Here is a 25660-nt window from a genome sequence, read left to right as displayed (position 1 = left end):
CTTTGATTCTTTGGACTTTTAAACAGGGGAATTTGTAGTTAGTGAAAATAATGCTTTTGTTCTTGTTTTTAAATGTTGTTCTGCTGTTGACCTACATATTATTTCTTGCAAATAGCTGCACCCTAAAATGAAGACTGAGTCATTATCCACCCATTTTTTTGCTGGTTTACACACACAAGAAGCTTCTAAGTCCTCAGATCATTTCTAGTGCTCACAGCTACACAAAACATTGCATTTACCATTTTTTAAAAGGGTTAAATTTTAAAAAGAAAATAAACAAAAACAGTTAAATGACTCCATATAGCTCGTCCACTATAAGCCAAGACTCAGTAACTCCACATTTCCAAATGTTACAAAAACTAATGCCCCAAAAATGTTTTAAAAGAGCAATTTGATACCTTCTTTTCCAAATTAAGTTGGAATCTTGGTCCCTTTTGTGTTCAAAAGGTGCTCTTTTACTTTTAAATATGCCAAAGCTGAGGATGCTTCACCTAATTTTCCATCAACATGGAGATGCTCATTTTATGACTGATACTTATATTTGATTTAACTGGGGGTTTAACCTTAATATTAAATATGCATTGTGCTATGTGATTAAAAAATATGTTTTGTGATCTGTGCAGATTGACAGCGACGTCATAGTGCTGATGGATGATGCAACTCTAGCAAACTGCATCCCATCCTATGGAGACAGAATTGCCCTCTTCAATTTCTGCAGGAGCAAAAAACCTGTCTCAAAACAAAAGCAAGGACTTTTAGAAAAACTTTGTGAGAAAGTGAAAGTCTGGAAAACTCCACAGAAACCACATCAAAAGAAGACACAAGTACAACACAGCCAAAAAAGAAAAAAAGATAAAAACGACACCAAATGTGGAAATTGGATGGATCCACAGAGATGAAAATTGGCCAAACAGGTGAGGGTGAAGCAGGGAGGTGGCACCAGAAAAATTAAGCTCGCAATTGATGCTGGATTAAAAGATGTACTTCAGGAGGGAAAGAAACTTCTCTTTCCTGACGGAGTATCACCAAAAGGATCAGTTTTAGACTTTGAGTTTGAGGTATGGAACTTTAAACAGAACTGCCTTACAGATGAAACATGCCATTCCATCGGCACCATGTACGAGGCTGCGAAGCTGACGATGTTACGCTGTTGCAACCAAGCCAAAAGAAATTGACGAAAATGCTAGTAATGTATCTGAAGTGATCCTTGTCTCAGCAACCAGTGTCAGTGAAATTAGTACAGCAGAGCAGGTAACAGGAGATGTCATCGATGATGCCGATCAACCCCAACCTTCTCCAGATGTGTCGATTTTGTGTTGATTCTGAAGTTACCTTTGGTCCACTTGACTACATTGAAGATAACCAAGACGACACACTGATCTACGAGGAGTTTCTTATTCCTGCCAGTCCATCTCTTTCAGACAATGTGATAACAATAACTATTCATCGTGGCAACACTTTAAATGACATGATTACTGCCTTCTCTGACGCAGAGATTTTGAACAAAGTGCTCAATGTGAAATGCATCCTTCCAGACAACACCAGAAGAAGCAGGCACTGGATCTGGGATACTGAGAGATGTTCTCAGCTGCTTCTGGCAGGAATTCCACAAGTGATGCACACTTGGTGCAACAGTTAATGTGTCCTTAATTCGCCATGATTTTTCAGCAGAAAAATGTAAGGCAATTGGCCAAGTCCTTTTGAGAGGTTACTGTGACTGTCAGTATTTGCCAAACAAACTTTCATTGCCCTTCCTTGAGCAGGTGCTTTTCAGCTGTGTGTATAGTGATCTTAAAGCACATTTCCTGCAGTTCGTGAGCAGCCAAGAATGTGAAGTTCTGAAGCAAGCGATGAGTGATTTCTCCACAGCTGATGCTGATGGTCTCCTGGAAGTTCTCAGAGGCTATGACTGCAGGAGGAGAATTTCTGATGAGAATCTCACACCAATCCTTGATGAAATTGCACACAAAGAGCTCGTCCAAAAGCCGATATTTGTTATTGACTGCTGGAGGGAGATTACCCTTCGTCATCTCTCCCTCAGTCCAGATGACCTGACAAAGTTGGTCTCTGACTTGCAACCAACATCAAAAAAGGTTTGTCGACTCCTAAAGTTTGATGATGATTTAACTCCAAACCAAAAGGATGTGGGGAACCATCTGAAAAGATTCATCAGAGAGCTTGATGAAATTAAACTTCAAAAATTTCTTAGGTTCTGCACAGGATCTGATTTCATAGTTACAGACAGCATCCATGGAATCTATGGAAATGTCAGAATTCACAAGAAGACCAATCGGACACACATGTGGGAAGATTCTGCAAATAGCAGAGAGTTAAGAGAACTTTCCAGATTTCCGCTCAGAATTCAATGCGGTTCTTGAAAGTAATGTTTGGGTACTGGATATTGTGTAGATTTCTACAACTCATAACACAGCAATCTTTGGTACAGAGAACGTTATATCATAACCGACTTTGCAGAATTGCAAAAGAGTACTGAAGAATAGATAAAGTAAATATAACTTATAAAACTTTTGCTGCCCAAAAGGAACCTGGTTAAAAAGACACACATCTTGTCCATGTTATTTAATGCAATTGAATGCCACCCAGAAGGTTAAAGGTCTAAATTTCTGCGACAGAAAGTAGTGTCATGCATCACTGCACCATGTAGACCACTGTTGAGTAACAAAACTATTTCGTTCAGAGGTTTTTTTTTTTTTTTCATGTAAGTTACAAAACTTTGCTGCATACATGTAATAGATTTTTGTACACCTTTGTATAATAGCCTGAGAATATAGCAAATCTGGAAAGGGGTAGAGGGGTTCGGGGTGGGGAAGAAGCAGGAAGAAAGAAGAGGAGAATGCAGAAAGAGGGACAATAGAAACAACAAAAAAAGGGGCGCAGGTGGCCTGGTGGTTTAAGGTGCGGCCTGTGGCTCTTTACCGCGTGTCTCCCCTCTCTCTCGTTTCTGTTTCCGACTCTATCCACTGTCTTCCTCTATCAATAAAGGCACAAAATAAATCTTTGAAAACAAAACAACACATGGAAGACAAATTTATGGTTGTCATGGCTATACACTTATCACCTATTTCGTAGAATATCCCAGGATATCCAAGCTAGCCATGCCATGATGCGCATTTGCTTTAGCAGCGCTTCCAGTGCACATATGCATTCTGGGATTGCTTCCAGCGTGCCTTTTTCAGCGTATTTCTACCCCGAAAGCAAACATGAAAGCAAACAAAACGGTAGTGTCAAGTTTTGTAAATACACCTTGTGAGTAGCTGTTTTTTCCTGAATGGAGTCCTCTATTCTAAACAAGAAGTAAACAGCGGTAGTGCTTGTCTGCACTCTGGCCTCATTGTGTTGTTGTTTTGGTTGAGAGCCCCCTGGTGGCAGAATTTGACATACCGGGCATTAAGTACAACTATTTTCCATGCCACTGCTTTTCAGTTGCAATGTATCCACACACTAGCCAACCTAACACTGTATGATTTAGCATGGGGGATTTTTTTTAAGTGCATTATGCTTTGTTGAAGACTTGAAGCAAACACTTGAAATGATGAACTTACTGGTACTTTACTCCTCAGGTAGCAAGAAAACAGGCCCTTTTTCGGATCATAGACTTACTTCTGTATATTCTATTTTACTAGATTTTCAAGTAACGACAATTAGGTTTTGAGTGTTTTCCTTTAGCTAACATAGCTAAGCTAGCTACATATTACTACTACATAAGCCAATGTAACTAAGCTTAAGCAATGTTAGCTTACAACTGATGCATTTCAATTTACTATAAAGGTTTGAATTCACCTGAAATTGCTATGTAGCTTATGTAGCTGTTTTGTGAGCTTACTTTTAGCTAAATTGCTATGTTAGCTACATAGCTTGCACAGCTAATGCAGCTCTGTTTTCTGGGTTTGAATGTTTTCATGGAGGACGAGCTACTTTCCTATAACCTGACTGTTAACTTAGCTTCATTAAATGTTTTGTAATCAGACTTTACCAGTCAGGTTTTAACCACAGACTTTATAAGGAATTGGACAAACCCTGTGTGACGTCAGCCGTTTGCTTACAATAGACGGACTCAAACAGCTCTTGAGCCAATCCATGGCGGCTTCCATATTGGAATTGCGGTCTCAACCTAACGGCCCACCCACTAAGCTGAACCTCCTGTCAGCTAGCTAGCATTCTGGTTGACAGAAACATAGTTTCTGCCCGTTGCGCTATTTGTCAATCAAACGAGACACGCCAAGCAGTCCACAGTGAGGTTTTTCCTAAATATAATTAGAAACAATTGTGATACAAAAAATTCACCCCCGTACAGTGAGAGCACATGAAGACACCATAAGACACATTTGGTTTTTTTGGCTGTAAACCAGTTTATTTCTAGTATAAAAACCGGCTTTTTAACAGGTGTTGAGATGGGACCTCCGGTGTTCCTGCAGCCAGCCTCAAGTGGACACTCGATGTATTGCAGTTTTTTGCACTTCCGCATTGGCTTCATTTTTCAGGACCAAAGGTTGCCGCTTGGTTTTAACTTTTGGTATCCTGTCACCTTAAACCTTCACCTAACCCAACATAAAGTTTAATCAGATCTCATTTAGAAAGTTTCAGCATGCATTTCCATTCTGACAGACAACGTATGAACTGTCTTCAAGGGGTTGTCTGAGACCTGTGGTCTGCAGCCAGACCCTCCCCCTCCTTGGGCTTCCAAGCTCTTGTATTTGAAAACATACCAGAATTAATTCAGCAGCCGCTGGTGTCCCCCTCTGCTGTTCATCACAAAGAATACATGTATTAGCCAAAGGTGTTGACTTTGCAGACCTAGAGGCTTGATTTGTCCATGTTTTATGTACAGTCTAAGAAATAACAGTACGTTTTCAGCCTATTAGACAACAGTAGCAGTAGGCTACTGAAGCCGGATGACACACATCTTGATTTGATTCAATCATAGGTTTTCCTCAGTGTGTATCAACATTTTGGTCAGAAGGTCATTAAAAGGTAGCACATCACACTCCTGAGCCCCCATCATGCATCAGGGAGATCAATCAGCTGATACCTTGCCTTGAAAAACCCGGGGCAGCCTTCTGCTTTAAGATGCCCTCCCCAGACCCGAGAAAAGTGGCCCAATCGCCCTCCTTTCCCCGTCACCTGATTCATGTTGGCTACTGCCATTTTACACACAAGTTTGACCGACCGTAAAAAAAAAAGATCAGAATTAGCCTATCGGCAACCTGAGCAGAGAAGATACAGCCGTTTGTAAGGAGATTAAAGCAGACTGAGGGGATATTAAAAAATCAAAGCGGCTGAGGTTAGATGCAGCCAGAGCGGGGTGCTGTGAGGATCAGAGAGGTGTTTGGTGACGGATCTTTGCTCACATTCAGAGAAGAAACCGGCCGAAGAAGAGGAGGGAAGGGGAAAGGACAATGCTGTATTTTTTATCGTCTCTGAAAAGATGAATCTTCGCTCGGAGGGGGATGCGGCATAGATTTGATGATAATCACCGGCAGTCTGTCGATTTAGCCATCGTTATTTCTGATTCAACTCTCGTACTGACTCATTCTGCTGTGGCAGCGTCTAATTCAGGGATTTATTAACTGTACATTGTCTTATATTATAACACTAAGCTGCTTTTTAAATGCTCTAATTATACATTCATTTTTATTCAGATTTTTCAAGTTGAATCATTTCGTTTTCAAGCAGCTGGCTCATCCGGATGCCTCCGCCTGAATATTAAATAGTTCCCTCGATGTGACTGCTTTATGTTTTAATTGGCCGCCGCATGAATTCTCCTACCGGATTCTCGCCGGTATACACTGCTGTCCTCCACCACCACCAGCACCTCCTCCTCCTCCTGCTCAGACGGCCGATCCTCACAGAGGGCACTACCCTCCTCCTCCCCGCCGCTAAAGACATTTTGATCGTCCACCTACCCGGTTCCCCCCACCCGGACTCGGCCATCACTTCGCCTGCCTCCTCCTCCTCCACCTCCACTACCACCACCACCACCTCCTCCTCTTCCTCCTCAGTAACATGTCGGGACAGTCTTTGACGGACCGGATCGCCGCCGCGCAGCACAGCATGACCGGGTCTGCCATCAGCAAAGCCGTCTGCAAGGCCACGACGCATGAAGTCAGCGGACCCAAGAAGAAGCACCTTGACTGTAGGTTACGAGCATACCATCACTGTTACTGTATAGATAGCCTGCATGCATCCTCACAAAGGACAGCTTGTATAAACAGCATCTATTATGCTTCCCCCCTCCTCCTCCTCCTCCTCTTCATTTCTCATCCGGCTTGGTTATGTTTGCAGCCTCTTTAATTAGGCACCATTACATTCCCTTGGATTCAAATGTGATTTACGCACTTACGCATACTCTGCAATGTATCTCGATGAGAATGCAAGCAGTTAATCTTGATATAAGGCGAAGGGGGCAGTCAGCCAGGTACTATCTGTGCGCGTCATTCAGGGGAAATAGGCCACTCTGCTATAGGCTAATCATATTGCAACCAGCCGCTTTTACAGTGTAGGCCTATCCATTATTAACGCCACTATTCATCCTCTGGAGACACTTCAGTGCAGAGTGTGTTAGTGCAGCATCACCTACAGTTACCCCTCGTTTCTATTACCTCACATTCAAGTTCACTGTCATGTCTTCTGGTGCATTCTTATCATTAATGGATGTGTTTCTGCTGCTGTCAGTCAGAGCAACACTCTGTGTGTAGTGTAGCTGCTAAAATTAGGCATCAAGAAATGCTGGTGGTACACGTTAAATTGATCTCCTGCTAATTACCTGTATATGTGCAAACTGCAATTACTGTATGTACAAGGGGAGCAAAGAGGAGCGCTCACATGTAGATTTTTACCAGTGATTATTAGGTTAAGTGGCTTTTCTGGCTCACTATAATTGCTTGGCATGATCGATGGAGAGCATGGGTAATCAATGGTGCTGCCAGTCAGACTCACAAGCAGTCAGAAAAGACAGACAGACAGACACGGACCGGTGAGGAGGAGGGGGGTTAGGAGGACAGCTAATCAAGAGGAAATGTGGATAAATCAGTCTGAGAGGAGGCAGGTTGCCAAACAGCCGGAGAGTCAGTCATCCAGCTACGCGCCCAGCCAGTCAGCCGGCAAGTTTGGCAGTGGATTAGTCAGTCATGTCCACAGCAGAGGTGACACTGGGAATTCTGGACTCCCTCACAAGATGTGCCACTGGGTGCCGCAACACAATACATCTAAATTAGGGTTGTATCACTTTGACCTACTATAAAAGGGCCACCAAGGCAGTAAAAACAGTCAGCCCGGTGCCTGGTAGGGTTTAGATGCACTTTTTCAGACTCTTGGATGAGTAATTGCCACTGCTGTGATGGCATTTACCAGATTTCTTTTAAAGCATATTATTTAGTTTGAGTGTCTTTACTGCTGTGATGCTTTACTCACTGGCAAATACAGGCTGAACTAAGTGAGTACATTCTCAATTTAAGAAAATCAGACTAGTTGTTGAGTCAGAAGAAAGTGGGAACTTGAAAAGTGAAAAATTAATCAGCAGTAGAGCGAAGTGAATGGAACCACTGGAAAAGTAATATTGCCCTTACACAGTTGTATCAGGGTGCAGCACCTCTCCCGTTATTAAATGGTAGAAGGTCGTCCACGTTCTGCAACGGCCGTGAGCCGCAGTCTCTCACAAACTTGTAAATGTCACGAACACTAACTCAAGGCTGAGAACAGATATTCTGAAAATAGAAGCGGAGCATTTACATGACAAATTTTCACCTGTCAAATGGATTATAAAGTAGGGCTCATAAGCAGCATGCTCAAGGACATGGAGTTTATTTTGTTTTTAGGTGGTTACAGACATTTTGGCTTTTTCTCTGGTTATTAGAGGAGAAAAATGCAGACACTGAAGGCCTGGCTCCATTCAACCCCTTAATGTTGTTTAGCAAAATGATTGTTTGAGCCACTCAGTTGCAGCTGTTCTTATAGAAACACAGCTTTCACAAAAAAACACACCTTTGTTTTCTTGCTAAAAAGCCCCTCATTTCCACTCAGGTAATGATTTAAAACACAAGTCGGTGTTTTTCATTTAATAGAGGGGCTGCAGTTTTAAGATAAGGGAATAGGCATGTATCAATACACTTAACTGATGTTATACTCATCAAGATACTCGGCTCACAAGATGATTTTACCACATTTTTTTTTTGTGGTTTTCTATTTTTCATAAAGACATGACATTAAAGTCAATTGATGAATACAAATATCTATTTTCATTATTTTATTTTATTTATAAAATAAATGATGGATAATATACATTTTTAGGTAATTTAGTTACTAATAAAATGATTCATATTTGTGTCTTATAGGTGGTACACAGCTAAAACTGGAGCGTTGAAATCTCAGTGTAAACATTTTAGAGTTAATATTAACTTCCAAAGACTAATTTTAACCCCATTCTAAGTTAAATGGCCATGTTGGAGTAACTGGACAGAGTATATGCATTCAGTGTTTAATTTTAAATTTGTTTAATTCTATTTATTTATTTCAAAAGGGACAGTGTACATTAATAAACATTCAAGCAAATAAAAATGTACGTCGAAACGAAATGAAACAAAATGTCCCCTTGACAGAGGTTATTAGGCATCATAGAATAAAATATAACATACAACATTAAAAAGAAAAACGATCATATGAACACGATACAGTGTTGTTGTTAGTATGGGTAGCCAGAGTATCAGTGTTAACATTTTTTGTTCTCAATCAATCATTTAACATCATGTTTATATGAATGATAGGATGCTGACTCTCTAATTGGTTTAGCTATTAAACTCCACTGATGTGATGTTAGTCCAACTCTGTAGAGAGTCAATTGATCTAAACTAAGCCCACTGCCATTTCAAGTCTGGGGCAGAGATTTCCCATCATGCTCTTGTGCAGTGTTTAGAAGTGTTTTAGATATATTTATAGGTGTTTAGATGTTGTACAGTGATCACTGTTGGGATTACGTCTTGTTTCTGGTGGATAATGTTCTAGATATTAGACACTTGTGCACCATGAGTGATGTTATCCACCGAGTCAGTGACTTCCTGTCTGCGGCAAGAGGCAGCCTACAAGAAAACGTTGTGAGCTGATTCTCAACAAAGGTGGTTACTCAGGCCTGCATTTGTCTCTTTGCCTCATCCTTAGAAAAAAAAACAGCAGTCCAATACAAAATGTCACAATTCCATAATTCTGAAAAGTACATTCCAGTGTATCAGTAATTAAAATTGAAAGAACTTAAGTAACAGCTAGTGTTAAAATCTTTATTTTAGCAATTTACCATTTTTTAGTAACTAATTACATAAATATTTACTCCTTATAGTGTTAATATGAGGTTAACACTTAGACAGTTTAAAATGACACACCGAGAGAGTAAATTTCTGACACTTCAAAGAAGTGTTAAGCTTAAGTCACACTGGTTAGTGTTCAATATAGTCAAATTTTAACTTCTAAAAGAGTCAGTAATGAAAATGTTGAGGTACCAACTCTTCAAAAGAGTCAAATCAACACTCTGTGGTGTGGACCCATATAGACAAGGTAAAAGTGTCAGATTAAGTATTAGAAACTAACGTTTTTAAATCCCCATCACTGTACCATGTCATCTGTAGAATACACTATACAAGCGCTCTCTCAACAGGGGTACCATGACACCCTGGGGTGTCTCCTGGCATTATCAGAGCTGCCCTCAATAAGCTTTATATGAAACCAATATTTATGAATATGCAAGTCAGTGGCTATCTTAGCATACATCATCAAAATTGTGTCATATGCTCCTGAAATCACATCGATGTAGGGCTCTGGAGTTTTTTTTTGTTTTTTTTTTTCAGTTCGGCAGGTGTTCATGGAGCGAGAAACGCACCAAAATGTGGTTTTAAAGTCCTCAAGAACACAAACTATTTCATTCAGGGCATTTAAATTGTTTCATAAGAATGCTTTAGAGCAGTGGTTCTTAACTGGTGGGTTGGGACCCGAAGTGGGTCGTGAATGTGTGCCAAGATAAAAAAAAAAAAAAAAAAAAAAAAAAAGGGCAAAAATAATCAATGTACGGAAGCCCAGCTATTGTAGTTTTTCCTATGGTGACGAGTAAACTTCAGTATTTGTCTGGAGTTTTTTTGTTAGCCTTTTCTTGTAATAACAAAGCTTTTTTTTCCCCAATTTTTTTCCTTAAAATATGACAAAATTTCAAAGAAATGTCTGAAAAATTGAGTAAAAGAGATCTATAAATGCATGTCCTTCTGTAATGATTTCCTTTTTTAAAACATGTTTTGTCCTTTCTCTTTATTGAGTGATTTTTTGTTCCATTTGGGGTCCAAACTGATTTTTTTTAATTAAAAAAATGCGAGTGGCTGGAAAATGTTCCAAATTTGGGTAATGAAATCTCTTAAGGAGGTGGTGGTGATGTCTGACCATTTGAGAACCGCAGCTTTAAAGTTTTATCTAATTCATTCTATCAATATATATAAATCCAGTAAAGGCAGTAAAAGGGATGTTAAATGTTGGTATATTTAATACTTTTTTGTATGGGATGACTTGGGATTTTTCAAAAATTTAAAGGATGTCTTGACAGAAAAAAAAGGTTGAGAAACATTGCACTATTTGATGTTAAGTATTCCACTATGTTACTGGTTTATGTTCATATAATTCATTTTACAACATCTATTGTTGGCAGTTTTAAAATCCAAGAACACCTGTGATGTAAAAATATTTTCAGTGAATAGGTGGTCACTAAAAGCAAAAATCAGTGCAGGCTCCAAAAACCAGTTTTTGACCCAAACAGACATTAAAATAGAGCCAAACAGAGCCTTTCTGGAGAAAAATAATGTACAGTTAAACCAACACTGATTTTGGTCTGTTTTGACCTAAAATTTGTTAAATTACATGGAGTAACTCTACCTGTCGTAGTGCTGTATCCTAGCATTGCTGCTCTCCTTAAAGGAGCAATGCAGACTTAAATCTGTTATGGCTTATAGCAGTGGTTATAAACTGGTGGGTTGGGACCCAAAAGTGGGTCACATGGCTGTTTTCAGTGGTTTCAGGGGGAAAAAAAGCAAAACATCTCTGATGTTGAAGCCCTAGGCAGACATTTATCCATATACTTTATTTTACAGGAAAACCTGTCAATTTTTACTGTTTCTTGAGATCTTCACTTATTTATCCTGATATCTTGGGTGGAAACATTTTCAAGAAAGTAAATGTCTTGTTACCTTTCTAAAAAACAAAAAACAAAACAAAAAAAAAAAACAACCAAGGTCCAAATTTTAGCATTTTTTGTTTAATTTAATAAAAAGCAGAAATTTGTGTCCCTACTTCACATAACCGTAGGTGGTGTGTCCTACGGCTGGACCAGCTGAGAACCACTGGCTTATATAGTTGCTGTTACCATGTACCTTACACAACCAAACTTTAAAAATACAGAAATATCCCTTTAAACAGAATAGTGGCCTATGTTTCAGGCATATATATATATTTTTGTCAAATCAACTGTCAGAATTATTATTATTATGTTTATTTTTAATTGTCTTGTGAAGCATTGTTACCAAGAAAGGAAGCAGTAAAGGTCAAGTTCTTTAGATCAGGAGGTTGGTAGATCTCAGGACCAGTTTTTATGTGAATAGAGAGTATGAATTCTGGTAAAACAGAGTCATAAAAAGGGGGCAGACTTAGTGTGTATTCTGAGGTAAGAGAAAGGTGCTTAAAAGCCCTTAGGAGTAATGACACCAGCAAACAGAACTACTTAAATGTGGGTGACAAAATAGCCTCAAAGGAAGAAAATGTACTGAAACAGAGGGCACTGAGACATGGCTTTAAAATCACATTCACTGAAGCTAACTTAGGTCACGTTTTTCTCTCCTGCACCTCGGCCATGAGTCTGGATTAGCTTTCCTTATCTGAGATGTTGGACAGAGCATGAGTTTCCTTTACAATTTACTCCACCTGCTATTGATCCGTCCTTTTAAAGCAGAAGGGAGAGAGGCTGTGCCTTTCCTCCAAATGCACATGCAGTAAATTAAATGCTGGTTATTGTTATGGAGAGTTAGCAAACCGGTGACTTGTCTGTATTTTCTTTCCTTTAACTGCCATGACCTTGACAGACTCTGTGACATAAACATCAGATGCTGATTATTTACAACGCCACAGCAAATGATGAGCATGACAGCTGGAGTAATTGGATTTCACTTTCACCAGGCAATATTCAGCAGTGATGAGATGGTAAAGAGGAGAGAGAAAACCAGATTCATCACACCAGAACAGTAATCAGTCCAAAAATGACCTTCTGCCCTCAAAGCACAGTCAGCCTATGATTTGTTTGGCTGTGTGTCATGACCGCAAAAATGTTTGTGCTGCAGATGTTTAAAAAAAAACATCAAATATTTTGTGGGAGCCACATTTTTTTTTACAAAGCTGAGTAAAGAAACAAAACTACAATAATGCACAGCCAATACAAGTACAACGAGACAGACTCCCACGTCAGAGTGCAACTATAATATAGATGAACAGGTCATAATGACTCACTATTTAAAAAGCCAAGGTCTTGTAAGAAGTCTTTGTATAATTCTACGAGTCTTTATGAGAAAATTTCCCTCAGCTACACATTACTGCCGACAGTGCTCTGAGTTTTATTCAAACAAGCTTTCTTTGTTCAAGTGTTTGCATACTGCTGTTGTAAATTCCATGTCTAGTTGTGTTATTGATGTACATTACTTCCCTTGTGGGCTGCAGCTTATCAATAATCCCAGTTGGCAATCATCAGTCGATACTTCATATCCTTTGGCTATCTACTCCATCTCATGTCAATAATTAAATCCAAGGTGATGTATTATCCCCCAAAGGAAGACATAGAGGTGGACCTAGCATGGACGCATCATAAGTTGCGATGTAGCAAAGCTGGAAGAGAAGTTTTATCAATGAATAAAAAAAAAAAGAAAAGACATTTGAAATATGATAAGCATGCAGCTTTAGAGGGCTGTACTTAGCTGCAGTACTACTAAGTGCTCTAATACTGTGCTAAATACTAATATGAGATTGTTAACATGCTCATATAGTAACAAACACTAAATGTTGATTTGGCTGACACCGTCCTGATACAGCTTTAAAGACAGATATCATAAAGTCTAAATAAAGACCTAAGGTTCAGTGTTTTAATTTGAATGTGGATTTTTATGACCTTTTTCAGGAACCAGTGCTAACACAGAATTTAAAGTACTATGCTGGGTCACAGCTGCCATCTTTAAAGAATCACCTTTGGTAGTTCACTACCTGTTACCTGGAACTTTTCAATAGTACTGAAAGAAAAAAACATTGAATGACTGATATACAGGAAGTATTCAGACCCCCCTCAGTTTTTCTGCTTCTTTTGTTGCAGCCTGATGCTACAGATGAAAAAAAATATATATATATATATTTGCATTAATCTACATTTAGTACCCCATCATGACAAAGTGAAAACATAATTTTAGATTTTTTTTGCAAATGTATTAAAAATAAAAAACTGAAATGTAACATTAACACAAGTATTCAGACCCTTAGCAAACCCTCTAAGTTCATTGCAGGTTCCTCCCATTTTTCTTGATCTTTTCTGAGATGTTTCCACACCTTGATTGGAGTTCACCTGTGGTAGGTTATGATTATGTATACATGATTTGGAAAGGCACATACCTCTCTATAGAAGGCCTCACAGCTTACAATGCATCTAGATGGAAGCATCTTCTCAGTATGAAACGCATTGGCTTTCTTTTGGAGTTTTTTGCAAACTCCAAGTGGGCTTTCATGTGTTTTTCACTGAGTAGAGGCTTCTTTTCAGACACACCATCAGCCAATACTGGTGAAGAGATGCAGTGATGGTTGGAAAGTGTGTTTTGAAAAGGTCTGCCTACTTATTGTCAATGTGATATTTCATTTTTTAAATTTTAAATAAATTTGCAAAAAAAATAAATTAAAAAACTGTTTTCATTTTGTCATTATGGGGTACTGGATGTAGATTAATGACAAAAAAATGAGTTTGGGTTAGTAGTTGGATGAAACACATCCATCTGGAAAACCACTCATAGACAGCGTTTGGGAAAGGGCAGAGCCTATGAAAAAAACTCGGAGGGTGATTGGATAAAGATTCTGTCTGTCAAATCTTTACGGGCCAATCAGAACAAACAAAACACGTGAGGTAGCCTACTGAGCTGTACCAAAGGAGTAAACTCCATACAGAACTGCATAACGGAACTATGGTGACTGTAGACATGTCAGTACACGACTTTTGTGGTTTTTGAAAAGAAAACAACTCACTGCTGTTCTTTTAACAAAGAAATGTCATCAAGTTCTGATAAAATTGGTGCTTTAGCAGCATCCACACTAATGTCTTCCGCCATAATTGCACTGGCCTCTTGTTGCTGCTTGCTTACATCACAACCCTGCCGCGCCCGAAAGTACTACCCCTAGACGCTGATTGGTCTGGTCACTTCCTAATCAGGCCCAAACTGTTCAGATGGGAGCTTTGCAAGATGAATTTGCCAGTGAGAAACACAGAAACTGGAGTATCTATCTGCTTTGCAAGGTTAGCATCAAGATGCAATATAAGAAGACTGGAAAAAGTGAAGGGGGTCTGAATAGTTTCTGAATGCACTATATGATTGAGAAGATAAGAATGAGGTATATAAAAGAGGACTAACTGATGATTAAAACAAATATACAAAGAGAAATTGGCATGATAAATCATCCATATGAGTATGCAGCTCAGGATGACCCTGATGAAGTAACATAAACATATCCAGACATTTTACCTCATGCTGAGCTAGAGAACAGCTAGTACTCACAAAGCTAGGTAACACTCTGTGTGGACTAGTTGTATATATTGTGACTAGTAAACTCATCAAAGGCCTGTGTTGACTGCTAAAACATATTGCTTTTGTATTTAATTAAACATGCAAACTCAGTTTAACTTAGAAAATGTGAAATACTACGGCTAACGTGAAGCTAGCCAACCTCTTTACTTGTTCATTGGCTCAATAGAAGCAGCCTACATTCATTTTTTATAAAGAAAAAAATGAAGAGAATATGGATAAACTTACTGAGAAACTTTTTAAAATTACTCATGACCTACAGATATAAGTCATCCAAACAAGTAAAGCCCAAAATGTTCCGCTTTGTTCACCTTCAGTGGGGCCAGTGCATTGGTCATTAGTTTTAAAGGTGTCCTGTCACATTTTCACACTCAAAAAGAGAAGTAAGGGCTTCGCAGAAGATATGACTTCACTTTTAGGGGAAAATGTTTTAAATATTAAGACTGGACAGGGAGTTTTATATCTAGCTATCCATGGAGCTGTGTGCAGCTAAACACGTGTCTCCACCTTGGTATGTTTGTGTGATTGTTCATTTTTGACAGTAAGCATAAATTAGTTGGAATCAATAGAGAGCTATTAATGTTTGAGCCAAATGGAAACTCCAAATAAGCCATTAATGATGAAAAAATAAACTGTACATTCCACTTTCCTAGTACTGTTTGATATTAATGATGAGGTTTAGGACTGAAACATAAAAGTCTCTACATGATTAAAAAGAAAAAACGCCTGGGAACTTTACTCTTTTTAGGTAATTAACATCATTTTCAATCTCAGTTCATCTCCTATATCATTTTTATTGCTCCTCACAGATTTTTATTCAAAATAATTGTTGGATTGTGATGACAGAATGACTTTTCTACAGCAAAATGAGGGTCTGACAAGCTGAATCAATGGAGACCATAATCAATATTGTCACAGTTATTATTGGCTGTGTTAATGCTGTTGAGGTCCTCACAATCAAAAATAGCACTATATAAAGTTGAAGAGTCTTGAAGCATTAGCTGCAGCTAAGTGCGGTGGCTCTGGGAGCCTTTGACATGCATTAAACATTTAACCCTGGTATCAGCTGGGACGCTTTTGGTATCCAGCGTTTCAGCGAGCACAGAAAACATCAGAGAGCTTTGAAATAAACCCCGATAACCTCTGATCTGGTGGAAGAACCAGACCGAGGATTTGCCTCAGAAACCAAACTGCTTGATGTTTCTCACAGAAACTCAGAGTGTAAAAAATAACTGTGTTGATCTCTGAATGCTTTACCTCACTCTTTCTCAATGGATTCAGTGACTATGTAGGGGGCCTTTTGATTTAGTTCTTTTACTTCCCCTGTGTTTATTTTGTTTCTTAGTCTTCACTATATTGTTCTCTGCTATCAAGAGGAAACTGCTTCTCGTCTTTATTTTTAACTTTTTACATCATACATGGTTTTACAACAATGTAAATGGCACATTTTGGTGTTGTCATTTGAAATGAAAGGTCATGTTTACAGTTAAATCATTGCAGTTTCCAGGACAACATAGAATTGCAGAATATGCTGTATACATAAAATCTATAGGAGCCTGTAAAGGTGGTTCAGGCATCTGATAAAGAAGAGACCCTGGCCTGGGGTAGACCCAGAGCTACGAGAGGTGTAATATATCGCAGCTGAGCAGGGAAACATTGCTAGGGTTAAGGATGTCTGGGTTGGATGGATGGATGAACGGACTGAGGGATTGATGGATGGATGGATGGATGGATGGATGGATGGATGGATAGAAGGATAATTGATAGAGGGATGGATGCATAGGTGAATGGATAGATAGAAGGATGTTTTGACGATGGATGGATGAATGATAGAAGGATGGATGAGTTGATGAATGGATGGATGATAAAAAGATGGATATGTGGGTGGATGATAGAGGGATAGATGGATGGATGGATGGATGGATGGTAGTATACGTACAAAGCAGAGAAGTACATGCTACTGCCATTATGCTTTGCTCTTTTACGTAGTAACTAGAGGAGATTAAAGAGATGACAGACATACTTCACATTTTGATGCTAAACCACAGAAATCCTTGAAGAATTTGGAGCATTGTCCCTGTAATCTACCCTACTTTTATGAGCTGTGTTCTCTTATGATATTTTTATTAAATATATAGCTTATCTGAGTCTTTAAGAGGAGCTACTGAGTTAACAGCATGTTTAGTTTAATCGTAATCGGACCACAGATAAACAGAGTTCTGTATTAAAAAACAAAACAGGAGCACTTACGGAAAGGACAAGCATTCAGTTTGAAAACTCCTTCTATTACACACTACTTTCAATACTTATGCCCTTCTGATGAGATTCATAAACCCAATCATTGCCGCCACCTTCAACAGACCCCACCTTAGTTAAAGCAATCTCCAAGTACTGACAACGCTGATATTACCTACTCTACCACAGGGCCCCCATTGGTCCCCACATCATGAAACTAAAAGATCACAGCGATATTTCTGTTTGAAATGTATTTGAACAGGTAATAAACACTCTGGATCTGAGTCTCAGAGAGTGAACAACAGGGTCGACTTAGGTCAAGTCCATCACGGACAACAAAGAAACTCAGGGAGAAAACTCTGATTGATTATTCATCATTGGACAGATCACCCTGGTTGATTGTGTTGCAATTCAATTTGACCTCATGTGCAGCTTTCCATCTTCTTTGTTGGTATTTTATTGGTGTTTTGATGTGCTACCTTGGTAGCCCTGCTGAATTACAACCACCACATTGATTTTGTAATACAGTAGCTGTGGTTCTGATTCATCTGTCTATACAGTCTCTATTATTAAATAATCATTTGTTTATCGACCTGTATGCTGATATTGACTGAGCCAAAATTAATGCACCAGTCAATGTGTCTGCATTCATGGGGGTTGTTTGCTTGCTCCACTGACTTATAATAACTCATCCTGTAAGCTCTCCAAGGCTGTAAATTATAAATTCAATATATGGCTAGAGCTTTCATTCACTGTCACTTAAAGTAATTGTACCGGCAGGGTTTGACTTCAAGGACTTGAAACCTTCACTGTTACTTTTTTTCTAAAATCTTTCCTCTGGCTGTTATCTGTTCTGCCCTTTCTCCTCTTTTACAGTTTTACCTGAATGTTTTTTTTGTTTTTTTTTTCAGACCTGATCCACTGCACCAATGAGCTGAACGTCAGCATCCCCCACCTGGCAGACACACTGCTGGAGCGCACAACGAGCAACAGCTGGATAGTTGTTTTCAAAGCGCTAATCACCACACACCACCTCATGATGTATGGCAACGAGGTAAGCTAACGCTAACGCATGGAAACACAAAGAGAGCACCGGAAGTTTTTGTTAAAATCCTTTTGATGACAAAATGTTGTTAGGTGTCAGATTTATTAAGTGTGTCAGGATATACATTTCAATCTTTGACATGTTACAAAGCAAATTTAAACAAGCTTTATCAATAAAGCTTTCCTTTGAAAATAGTATTTTTACTAATTAAGAAAAAAATTGAAGATACATGGTGTAATAGTGGGAATATTAGCGATGCCCTACAGTCAGATTCTAGAATGTAAAGCTTGTGTTAGCTAGCTAGTGGATGCTAATGTCAGCTAGCATGCTAGCAGTACAACATCTGCTATGTCAGCAATATGGCGTTCACAGAGTGATGCAGTAAAGAAGTATGTGATTTGGGACATAAATGTTACTTGTTATTTATCTGTCATTTCTGTAATTTGGTCCCATCTGTGGTACCATAGACATATGCCAAAGGCAAAAATCAAAAATGGTGGAGTTTGTGGAGGAGACACTCTTTATGTAGGTTTATTTTAAGTGAATGAAAAAATGGAAAATGTTTATATTTAGTTGATTAAAACAACAATTCACAAAGGCATGCTAGTGAATATTTTGTTTCATTTTTACCAAGTTTGTTCCCCTAAATGCTACCAGGCTGAGTATTACACACTGCACCTTTAAAGGGGACATATTTTACCCTTTTAAGACAAGTTAATAGTGGTCTTAGAGGTCCCCAAAACATGCCTGTGAAGTCTGTTGCTAAAAAACACTCCAGTATTGATTTTTGTATGTCTAAAAAAAACCCCTCCGTTTCAGCCCTGCTCAGACAGCTCAGTTTCTGTGTCTATAAATGTTACTGTGCTGTCTGACTCCGCCCCTGACCACGCCCCTCTCAGGAAATGGATGTGGCTTAATAGAAAAGCCTGAAAAAGTTATTTTTGCATATGTCCCCTTTAAACTGCCTGCTGCGAATCAGTTAAATTCACCCTGAATTTAACTGTAAATGCTAGAAAACCTTTGTCCAAATAATTATGGAGGTACTGTATGTGTAGATTATTAACTGTAGAGTGGTGCAGTCGTGACGTAATTTTGTAGGAAAACACGGAAGTTCGAGTAGCATGGGTTCCCTCGTCTTCAAGCCTATGGGATTTTTCAATGGGTTTTTGGATTATTGCTGAAAATAAGATCTGTGTCCAATGAAAGTTTATGAAACTTACACGTTTTGTTCATAAAGATAATCTTCATAAACTGATACTATAAGAATCGTATCTGGTTCGTTAATCTGTCGAAAGTAAAAGCTAACATCATGCTATATTGAACTATAACACAGTCGACTGAATTTACATCATCACACGTGGATACAACTGAACGGCTCAGTTGCCGCACTTCGGATGATGACGTATGTAGTCCTTGTTAGCTATCTTTTAGCTACCGCCTTTATTAAGACGTGAAAAGATACACAATTCAAAGGTGGGGCACGTTTCAGGTGTATTTTATTTTATGTCCTGAACTTGTGTTCACCACAGACCTTATTTCAGGCATTTAACCGAAAACGCATTCAAAATTCCCATCGACTTTCAGACGAAGGGAACTGGAAGTGCTACTTACTTAAGCGCTTTAGGACTCATTCATGCACCACTCTATAGGAGCTTGTGTTTTAAGATGAAACAATTAAAAGAAAACAAGTGCAAAACAACTTAGATGATCAAACAACTGTTTGACAAAAACAAAAGTCCTTTATCAAGCCTGAACAACAAGCATCTCACAGTAAAAGAATAGTTATGGTAACTGAAAAAATATTTTCAGTATAACTAGATGTTACTGTGATAAACGAATAAACCAACCAATGTTTACAGTTTATGTATTCCAGCTTTAATAAATTATCAAATTGAAATTTAAGGGTCAAAAGACTTTATGATGTTATAATAATGCTGAGCTGAAAACATGTTAATGATGATGACATATGACGTGGCTATCATTCAGTAAATTTACAAGCTCAGTTACAGATCATTTAGGAGATTTGACAGGACTCCTGTCCTTGAGCCATTACAAGAACTGTAGAGAAATGTTTTATTGAAAGTATATTGGACTCCATTACACTAGGTGGCAATAAAACCACTTTCAGCCTGTCACTACCGGACCTGCTTCAAGTTGACCTTGCTAACAAGTTAGCAAACAGCTCACTAGTTGTACGGCAAATTAAAAAAACATGTAGAAATTTTACGGATCTGTACATTTCATACTGTATGCTTTACTTTGATGCTTAAACAATACGCTCTACCCTTCTAGCTTATAATGATTTCCAAAGGCAAATGACAACATGACCTCTGCTTTGCTTGGTATTTAAGCCGTTTTGACTTCAGGGTAAAACTTGTAGTGGCAAGTTTGTGTCTGACTGAAGTGTATACAGGCAAGAATGAATACATCTTCAACCACACAATCTACACTGTAAACCCAAACAAGTTCAAAATTTTCAAAACTGATTACACTAAAGTAGTGGAAATACATTTTTTTTGGTATGTCAAGTTGTAATAATAATTTACATTTCTAATCTACTGCAATTTCCCTTATGCCTTTCACATATTTTTATTTTGAACAATCACACAACCCATAACGGACTGAAAGACTGAGATGTGCAATTCAGTACATCCCTCTTGCTATGTTGGAATTAGTCCTCACAGGTTGGATGTTTGTGACTGAGAGGGTAACTTCACTCATGGTGAAAAAGTGTCAAATTTACAAAGGCATTCTGGGAAAGCTATGCAGATTGAGGAATGACTGTCAAATAATTTGAACACAAGGAGAATAAATATTTAAATTGATCAAGCACTGTTTACATGAAACTGCAAATGTGTTCTGTCAACTCAGAAAAACAGAGCTGAAAAAAGCTTTTTTTTTAATTTCTAAATTAACATAACTCATTTTTTAAATAACCTTTTGCTGTTTGGTCTTACAGTGCAGGCACATTAGAGTTCAGTCAGACTAGCATGTTAACATACATTTTAAATGTTCAGTTTTAGTTTGATTGCATCTACAAAACTGGCTATTAAGTTTCTGGTTCCTATCCCTGTTTGGACATGCATGAAAAAGAAAAAGTCCTGTCAATCAACTTAGTTAATACCGCAAGTTGTTCCAAATTAATGCCACGTACACGTTGGTTTAACCTGGAAAGTTTTATGTGTTGACTCTACTTTATCTCAACTCATCATTTCAAATTCAGTCAACTTCAAAGTCTAGGTAGACAGATAAACTACATGTTTTTTACAGTGTTACTTAAAGGAGCAAAAAATCAGAAATTTCAGAAATATCCAAATATTTATTCAAATTTCAATTCATAACAACACCATATCCAAAACAAATACTTACAGTTTAAGGAGCTGCTGATTTAAAAAAAAAATCAGTTCTTGTTTAACATGAATAACTTTGAGTGTTTGTTGATAATAAAGGGCAGCAGTTTTGATCCTGGGAGACTATGAGATGCACTTTGCACTTATAATTGTTACTAAGTAATTTTTGAAAATATCTGATGGAAAGTAAATGTACAGATTTTGGATATCACTTTCTTATAACCCCATAACATTATCATTATTGTTTTATTAATTGTTACTGAAATAATGAAAAGCTTCTGCAGACAGAAGACAATGAAAATATGCTAGAAAAACACTTCCTGCATGATCTAATATCCCCTGATCCTCTGCCTCCACATACAATCATGAGAGAGAGAATGAGGTGTGGAAGTTTGCCAGTCTGCTTATTCGAGCTGTTGATTGTTTGACATTTTGCTCACCAGGTTGGAGCGATTTCTCTTCAACTCTTGCAGCAAGTTTCTCTAAGGCTGTATCTTCCATGTGTCCAACAAGGACTGATGAAGTATTCAGGTGACATTTCAATGTCCCCTGAATGTGACAAATCAGCTCCTTGCACAGCTCACACTACAGCAGCAACAAGCAGAACATCACACATGTTAAATGATGAGCGTCTTGGTCCAGAAGAGAGAGAGGCTGTGGCAGTGAATACTGAGGGCAACCAGACCCTTTTTAAAATTCTCACCAGAGAGCTTCTTTAAAAATGAACAGAGGCATGATCTGTAAAAAACCACTTGGTTTATCTGTCCATAAAACCTCTGTAAATTAGACTTAGGCCTGAAGGATTAGAGAAAAATCTGTGATGTGTGACAAAAACGGCAATATTACAATAATGTTAGGAAATTAATGAACAAAAAACAGTAAATAGCCGCTTTAACTCACAGGTTGTATTGTTCTTGCTGTTTTACTCAGTACCTGTAATTACATCATGCTTCTTCAAAAGTTAAGAATAGCAAAATATTGTTCAATTACATAAAATATCTTTTTGCATTTATTGCAATATATTTTTACTTTGTGTTCACTGCTAATGATACTGCTGAAATTGCAAGAAATTCCAGACCCTAATAAGCATTTTTACATAGTAACAGAAGTGTAAGAGTAGTTTGCTAATAACAAACTAATTGTTTACTATTAATATTAGAGACAGTAAGGCTGTATCAAAACAGCAATGGGGGGGGGGGACGAAAAGTAGTTTATTCCTAAAAAAAAGTTGTCCATAATTGAGCTTAATTTTTTTAAATGTCAGTATTTACAGTGCGTATAAAAAGTGTTCACTCCCTTGGGTTTTAACCCCTTTACTGATTTTATAAATCAGTCATTGTCAAAAAAATGTGGCTTTTTTGACAAATAAAAATTTTCCAAAAGCCTCTTTAATGTCAAAGTGAAAACATATTTCTTCTAAGTAATGGCAATTAAATCAAATTATGTCATTGAATATACATGACTACATTACCATCCCATTTTAAAGTGGCTGATCTAGTTTAACAAAGGTCCAGCCAATTGGTGATAGTAATCTCACAAATAATGTGTCCAGATGTGCAATCCTGACCAAGACCGATCAACACAGACTCAGTGCTGTGATTACAGCAAAAGGTGCATTTACTAAATACTGACTTGAAGTGGGTGAATAATAATGCAGTCAGTTATTTTACCTTACGTATTTTTATTTAATTGGCATTACTTTGTAGAAATCTGTTTTCACTTTGACATTAAGAGGTTTTTTTTTGTCATGAAGCCAAATTATATTAACCATGATTGGTTTATAAATCAATAAAATGGTAAAACATTCAAGGGGGTGAATACTTTTAAAGGCACAGTAACAATTAATGTGATGCAAATATGCAAGTTGTTTTGCTCAAAACTGGCAACCAGGACCAAGAAAACACATCTCAGGCATGTTTACAGGTGATATTGAAGACAAAGAAAAATAGACACCACTTTAAAGGTTGTAGTTCTGAGATATTTTTGCTGTGTGTAGTAACAAAAGTGATGCTTTATTATCAGAAATGAACATTTTCTGCATGCTTCAGGTTGGTGATATGCTGTTTTTTGGCTGACTGCACCTACACTCTCTCTGTCAAGCTGATTAGTTTGGAGGAAGCTGCTGTTTCATCTCATGACTCTAAGATAATCAACTGATCCTCTGCTAAATGCTTGTAAAGCTGCAGCTGGCAAAGGCAGCACCAGAAAAAAAACACATTAACAGACAAACAATTGACTATTATAAGAAAATATAACATCCTACACTGAATGTGCAGCATTCAGCAATAAAATGTGTATTCACCAGTCAAATAATCCTGTAAATCTTGTCTTTATAATCTTTAAGGCTAAAATAATCTCGTTAAAAGTGACTGTAGCTCATACTAAGATTGGGAGCCAAAAGCATTAAAAGCACCTTTACAGAAGGTCCAAGAAACAAAAAAATGTGCTCACATGCCTGAGGGTTGCAGCTACTAAAAGTTTTAGGAAGTGGTGGGAAGCATAAATAAGAAAACAGTTCATGCTTGCTTTACTTTGCTGTTGTGTTTGTGTTGACGTGACTTGATGTTGTCAGAGAAGAGCGTCAGATATGTCACTTACTCTTTCCTCTGTTCTCCTTCCTGCAGAGATTGATGCAGTACCTTGCCTCCAGAAACACTCTTTTCAACCTCAACAACTTTCTAGATAAGGCTGCACTACAAGGTGATTTAATGCCATTTGGCTGTTTGTGAACTCAGCAGAGCTGTATGTCTAACAAAATGACTTTATATCGGACTCTCCCAGGCACTGTAACGCTATCAATAAGCTCATTTCAGAGCCTATTTCAAAGCAAGGCTACAGTCCAGAAGTGAAACCCTGCAGATAGATGTGGCTATTGTTTGACACAAAAAGCTGCTGAATGTTACTGAAAATGCACACAGATTATCTGTGACTGGTATTAAATCATCTGAATTGAAATGCACAAGGACTCAGTGATCAAGGTTAGACAGTGCAAGGGTCAGTTTGACAAACGGAAGGAAAGCAGACTGCTCAAGGACAACTTAGTCCATTTCATATGAAAGGGATTATAGCTTCTTAGCCTGATTTTTTGAATAAGCTGCAGCAACGTGGTCTTAAACTAGCACCCCCTCTGTGCTCCCCAGGTTACAACATGTCAACTTTCATCAGACGCTACAGCCGCTACCTGAATGAAAAAGCCATGTCGTACAGACTAGCAGCGGTGGACTTCACCAAGATGAAGAGAGGGTAACTAACTCAGCACACACTACTGACACACATTTAAACATAGAGCATCAAACTTGCATTAAACAAAAAATGCTGCACATCATTATCTATTGTTGCGTGAGTGAATAAAATGCTGATATGCCCCTGGTAGGAGCCCTTACAACTTCAGTGTTTTGTAAAGCGTAAATTCTATGAGGCATTAATCACCCAGCTCACTGAGGGGTCGATAAACCAGACACAGTAAGAAGGGTTTGATGTATAGTTTCCTCTGGTCTCTGCTAAGATTTTATTAAACAGTTACTGCAGCTAAGCAAACAAGGAAAGACTGATGATGAGAACTTCATAAAACAAGTGCTTATCTAGAGAAAAAGACCGTCATATGGAGGGACAATGTGCATATGATCATAGATTTTCGGGCTATATCAGAAAAGAACAAAGCAAAGCATTTGGAGACTGCTACTCTAAAGGAAGCTTTTGTTATTGATGGCTGGTCTGTATTGGCCAAACTACAGAGTTTATTGAAAATGAGGTTGCATGTTTTGCTGAAGTATGCATTATTAAGCTTTGATTATAATTTTGTTGCTAATCCTTACAGCATTTTTACATACACATTGCTACAAATTTCTAGAAATTCCTAGAAAGGCTGCATGTAAAATCTTCATGTTGCTTTTTTACATATATTCCCCGAAGCATGAAAGTTTTCCTGTCATACAGGGACCCAGAGCAACACAAAAAAGCCTGACATAATGCCAGCTTTTGCTTGTATATCAGTGCTGGTTATAATTAAACATATTCACAGTTTCTACAAAATAGTGAAAAAGACCATGAAGAAGAGTATGAAGCAGTATCATCACGTGCGCAGCCATCACAATTGTCCACTTGTTCTCAGTGAATTTTCCAGAATCTTTCCCACTATATTCTTACTATGGCTCACCAAGACTGTCAACATCATT

General features: G+C 38.1%; 2 protein-coding genes across 3 annotated transcripts in view; one reads left to right on the top strand and one right to left on the bottom strand.

Moving 5' to 3' along the window:
• The window catches only part of LOC121518561 (ras-related protein Rab-39B-like), a 54908-nt gene that overhangs the window by 19866 nt on the left and 9382 nt on the right, over window positions 1-25660 (bottom strand). The gene's annotated exons all lie outside the window — the stretch shown is intronic.
• The window catches only part of LOC121518560 (phosphatidylinositol-binding clathrin assembly protein-like), a 41458-nt gene continuing 21063 nt past the window's right edge, over window positions 5266-25660 (top strand). For both annotated transcript variants that reach the window (XM_041800917.1, XM_041800916.1), the window contains exons 1-4: window positions 5266-6154; window positions 18002-18144; window positions 24110-24185; window positions 24626-24728. In XM_041800917.1, the coding sequence (XP_041656851.1) occupies window positions 6025-6154; window positions 18002-18144; window positions 24110-24185; window positions 24626-24728 (452 nt within the window). In that variant the 5' untranslated portion in view covers window positions 5266-6024. The remainder of the gene's footprint in view (window positions 6155-18001; window positions 18145-24109; window positions 24186-24625; window positions 24729-25660) is intronic.

The sequence above is a fragment of the Cheilinus undulatus genome, linkage group 12 (assembly GCF_018320785.1).
Source record: "Cheilinus undulatus linkage group 12, ASM1832078v1, whole genome shotgun sequence".
In the NCBI taxonomy this organism is placed as follows: domain Eukaryota; kingdom Metazoa; phylum Chordata; class Actinopteri; order Labriformes; family Labridae; genus Cheilinus; species Cheilinus undulatus.
The sequence above is the reverse complement of the archived record's forward strand: the minus strand, read 5'-3'. Positions and strand labels throughout refer to the sequence as shown.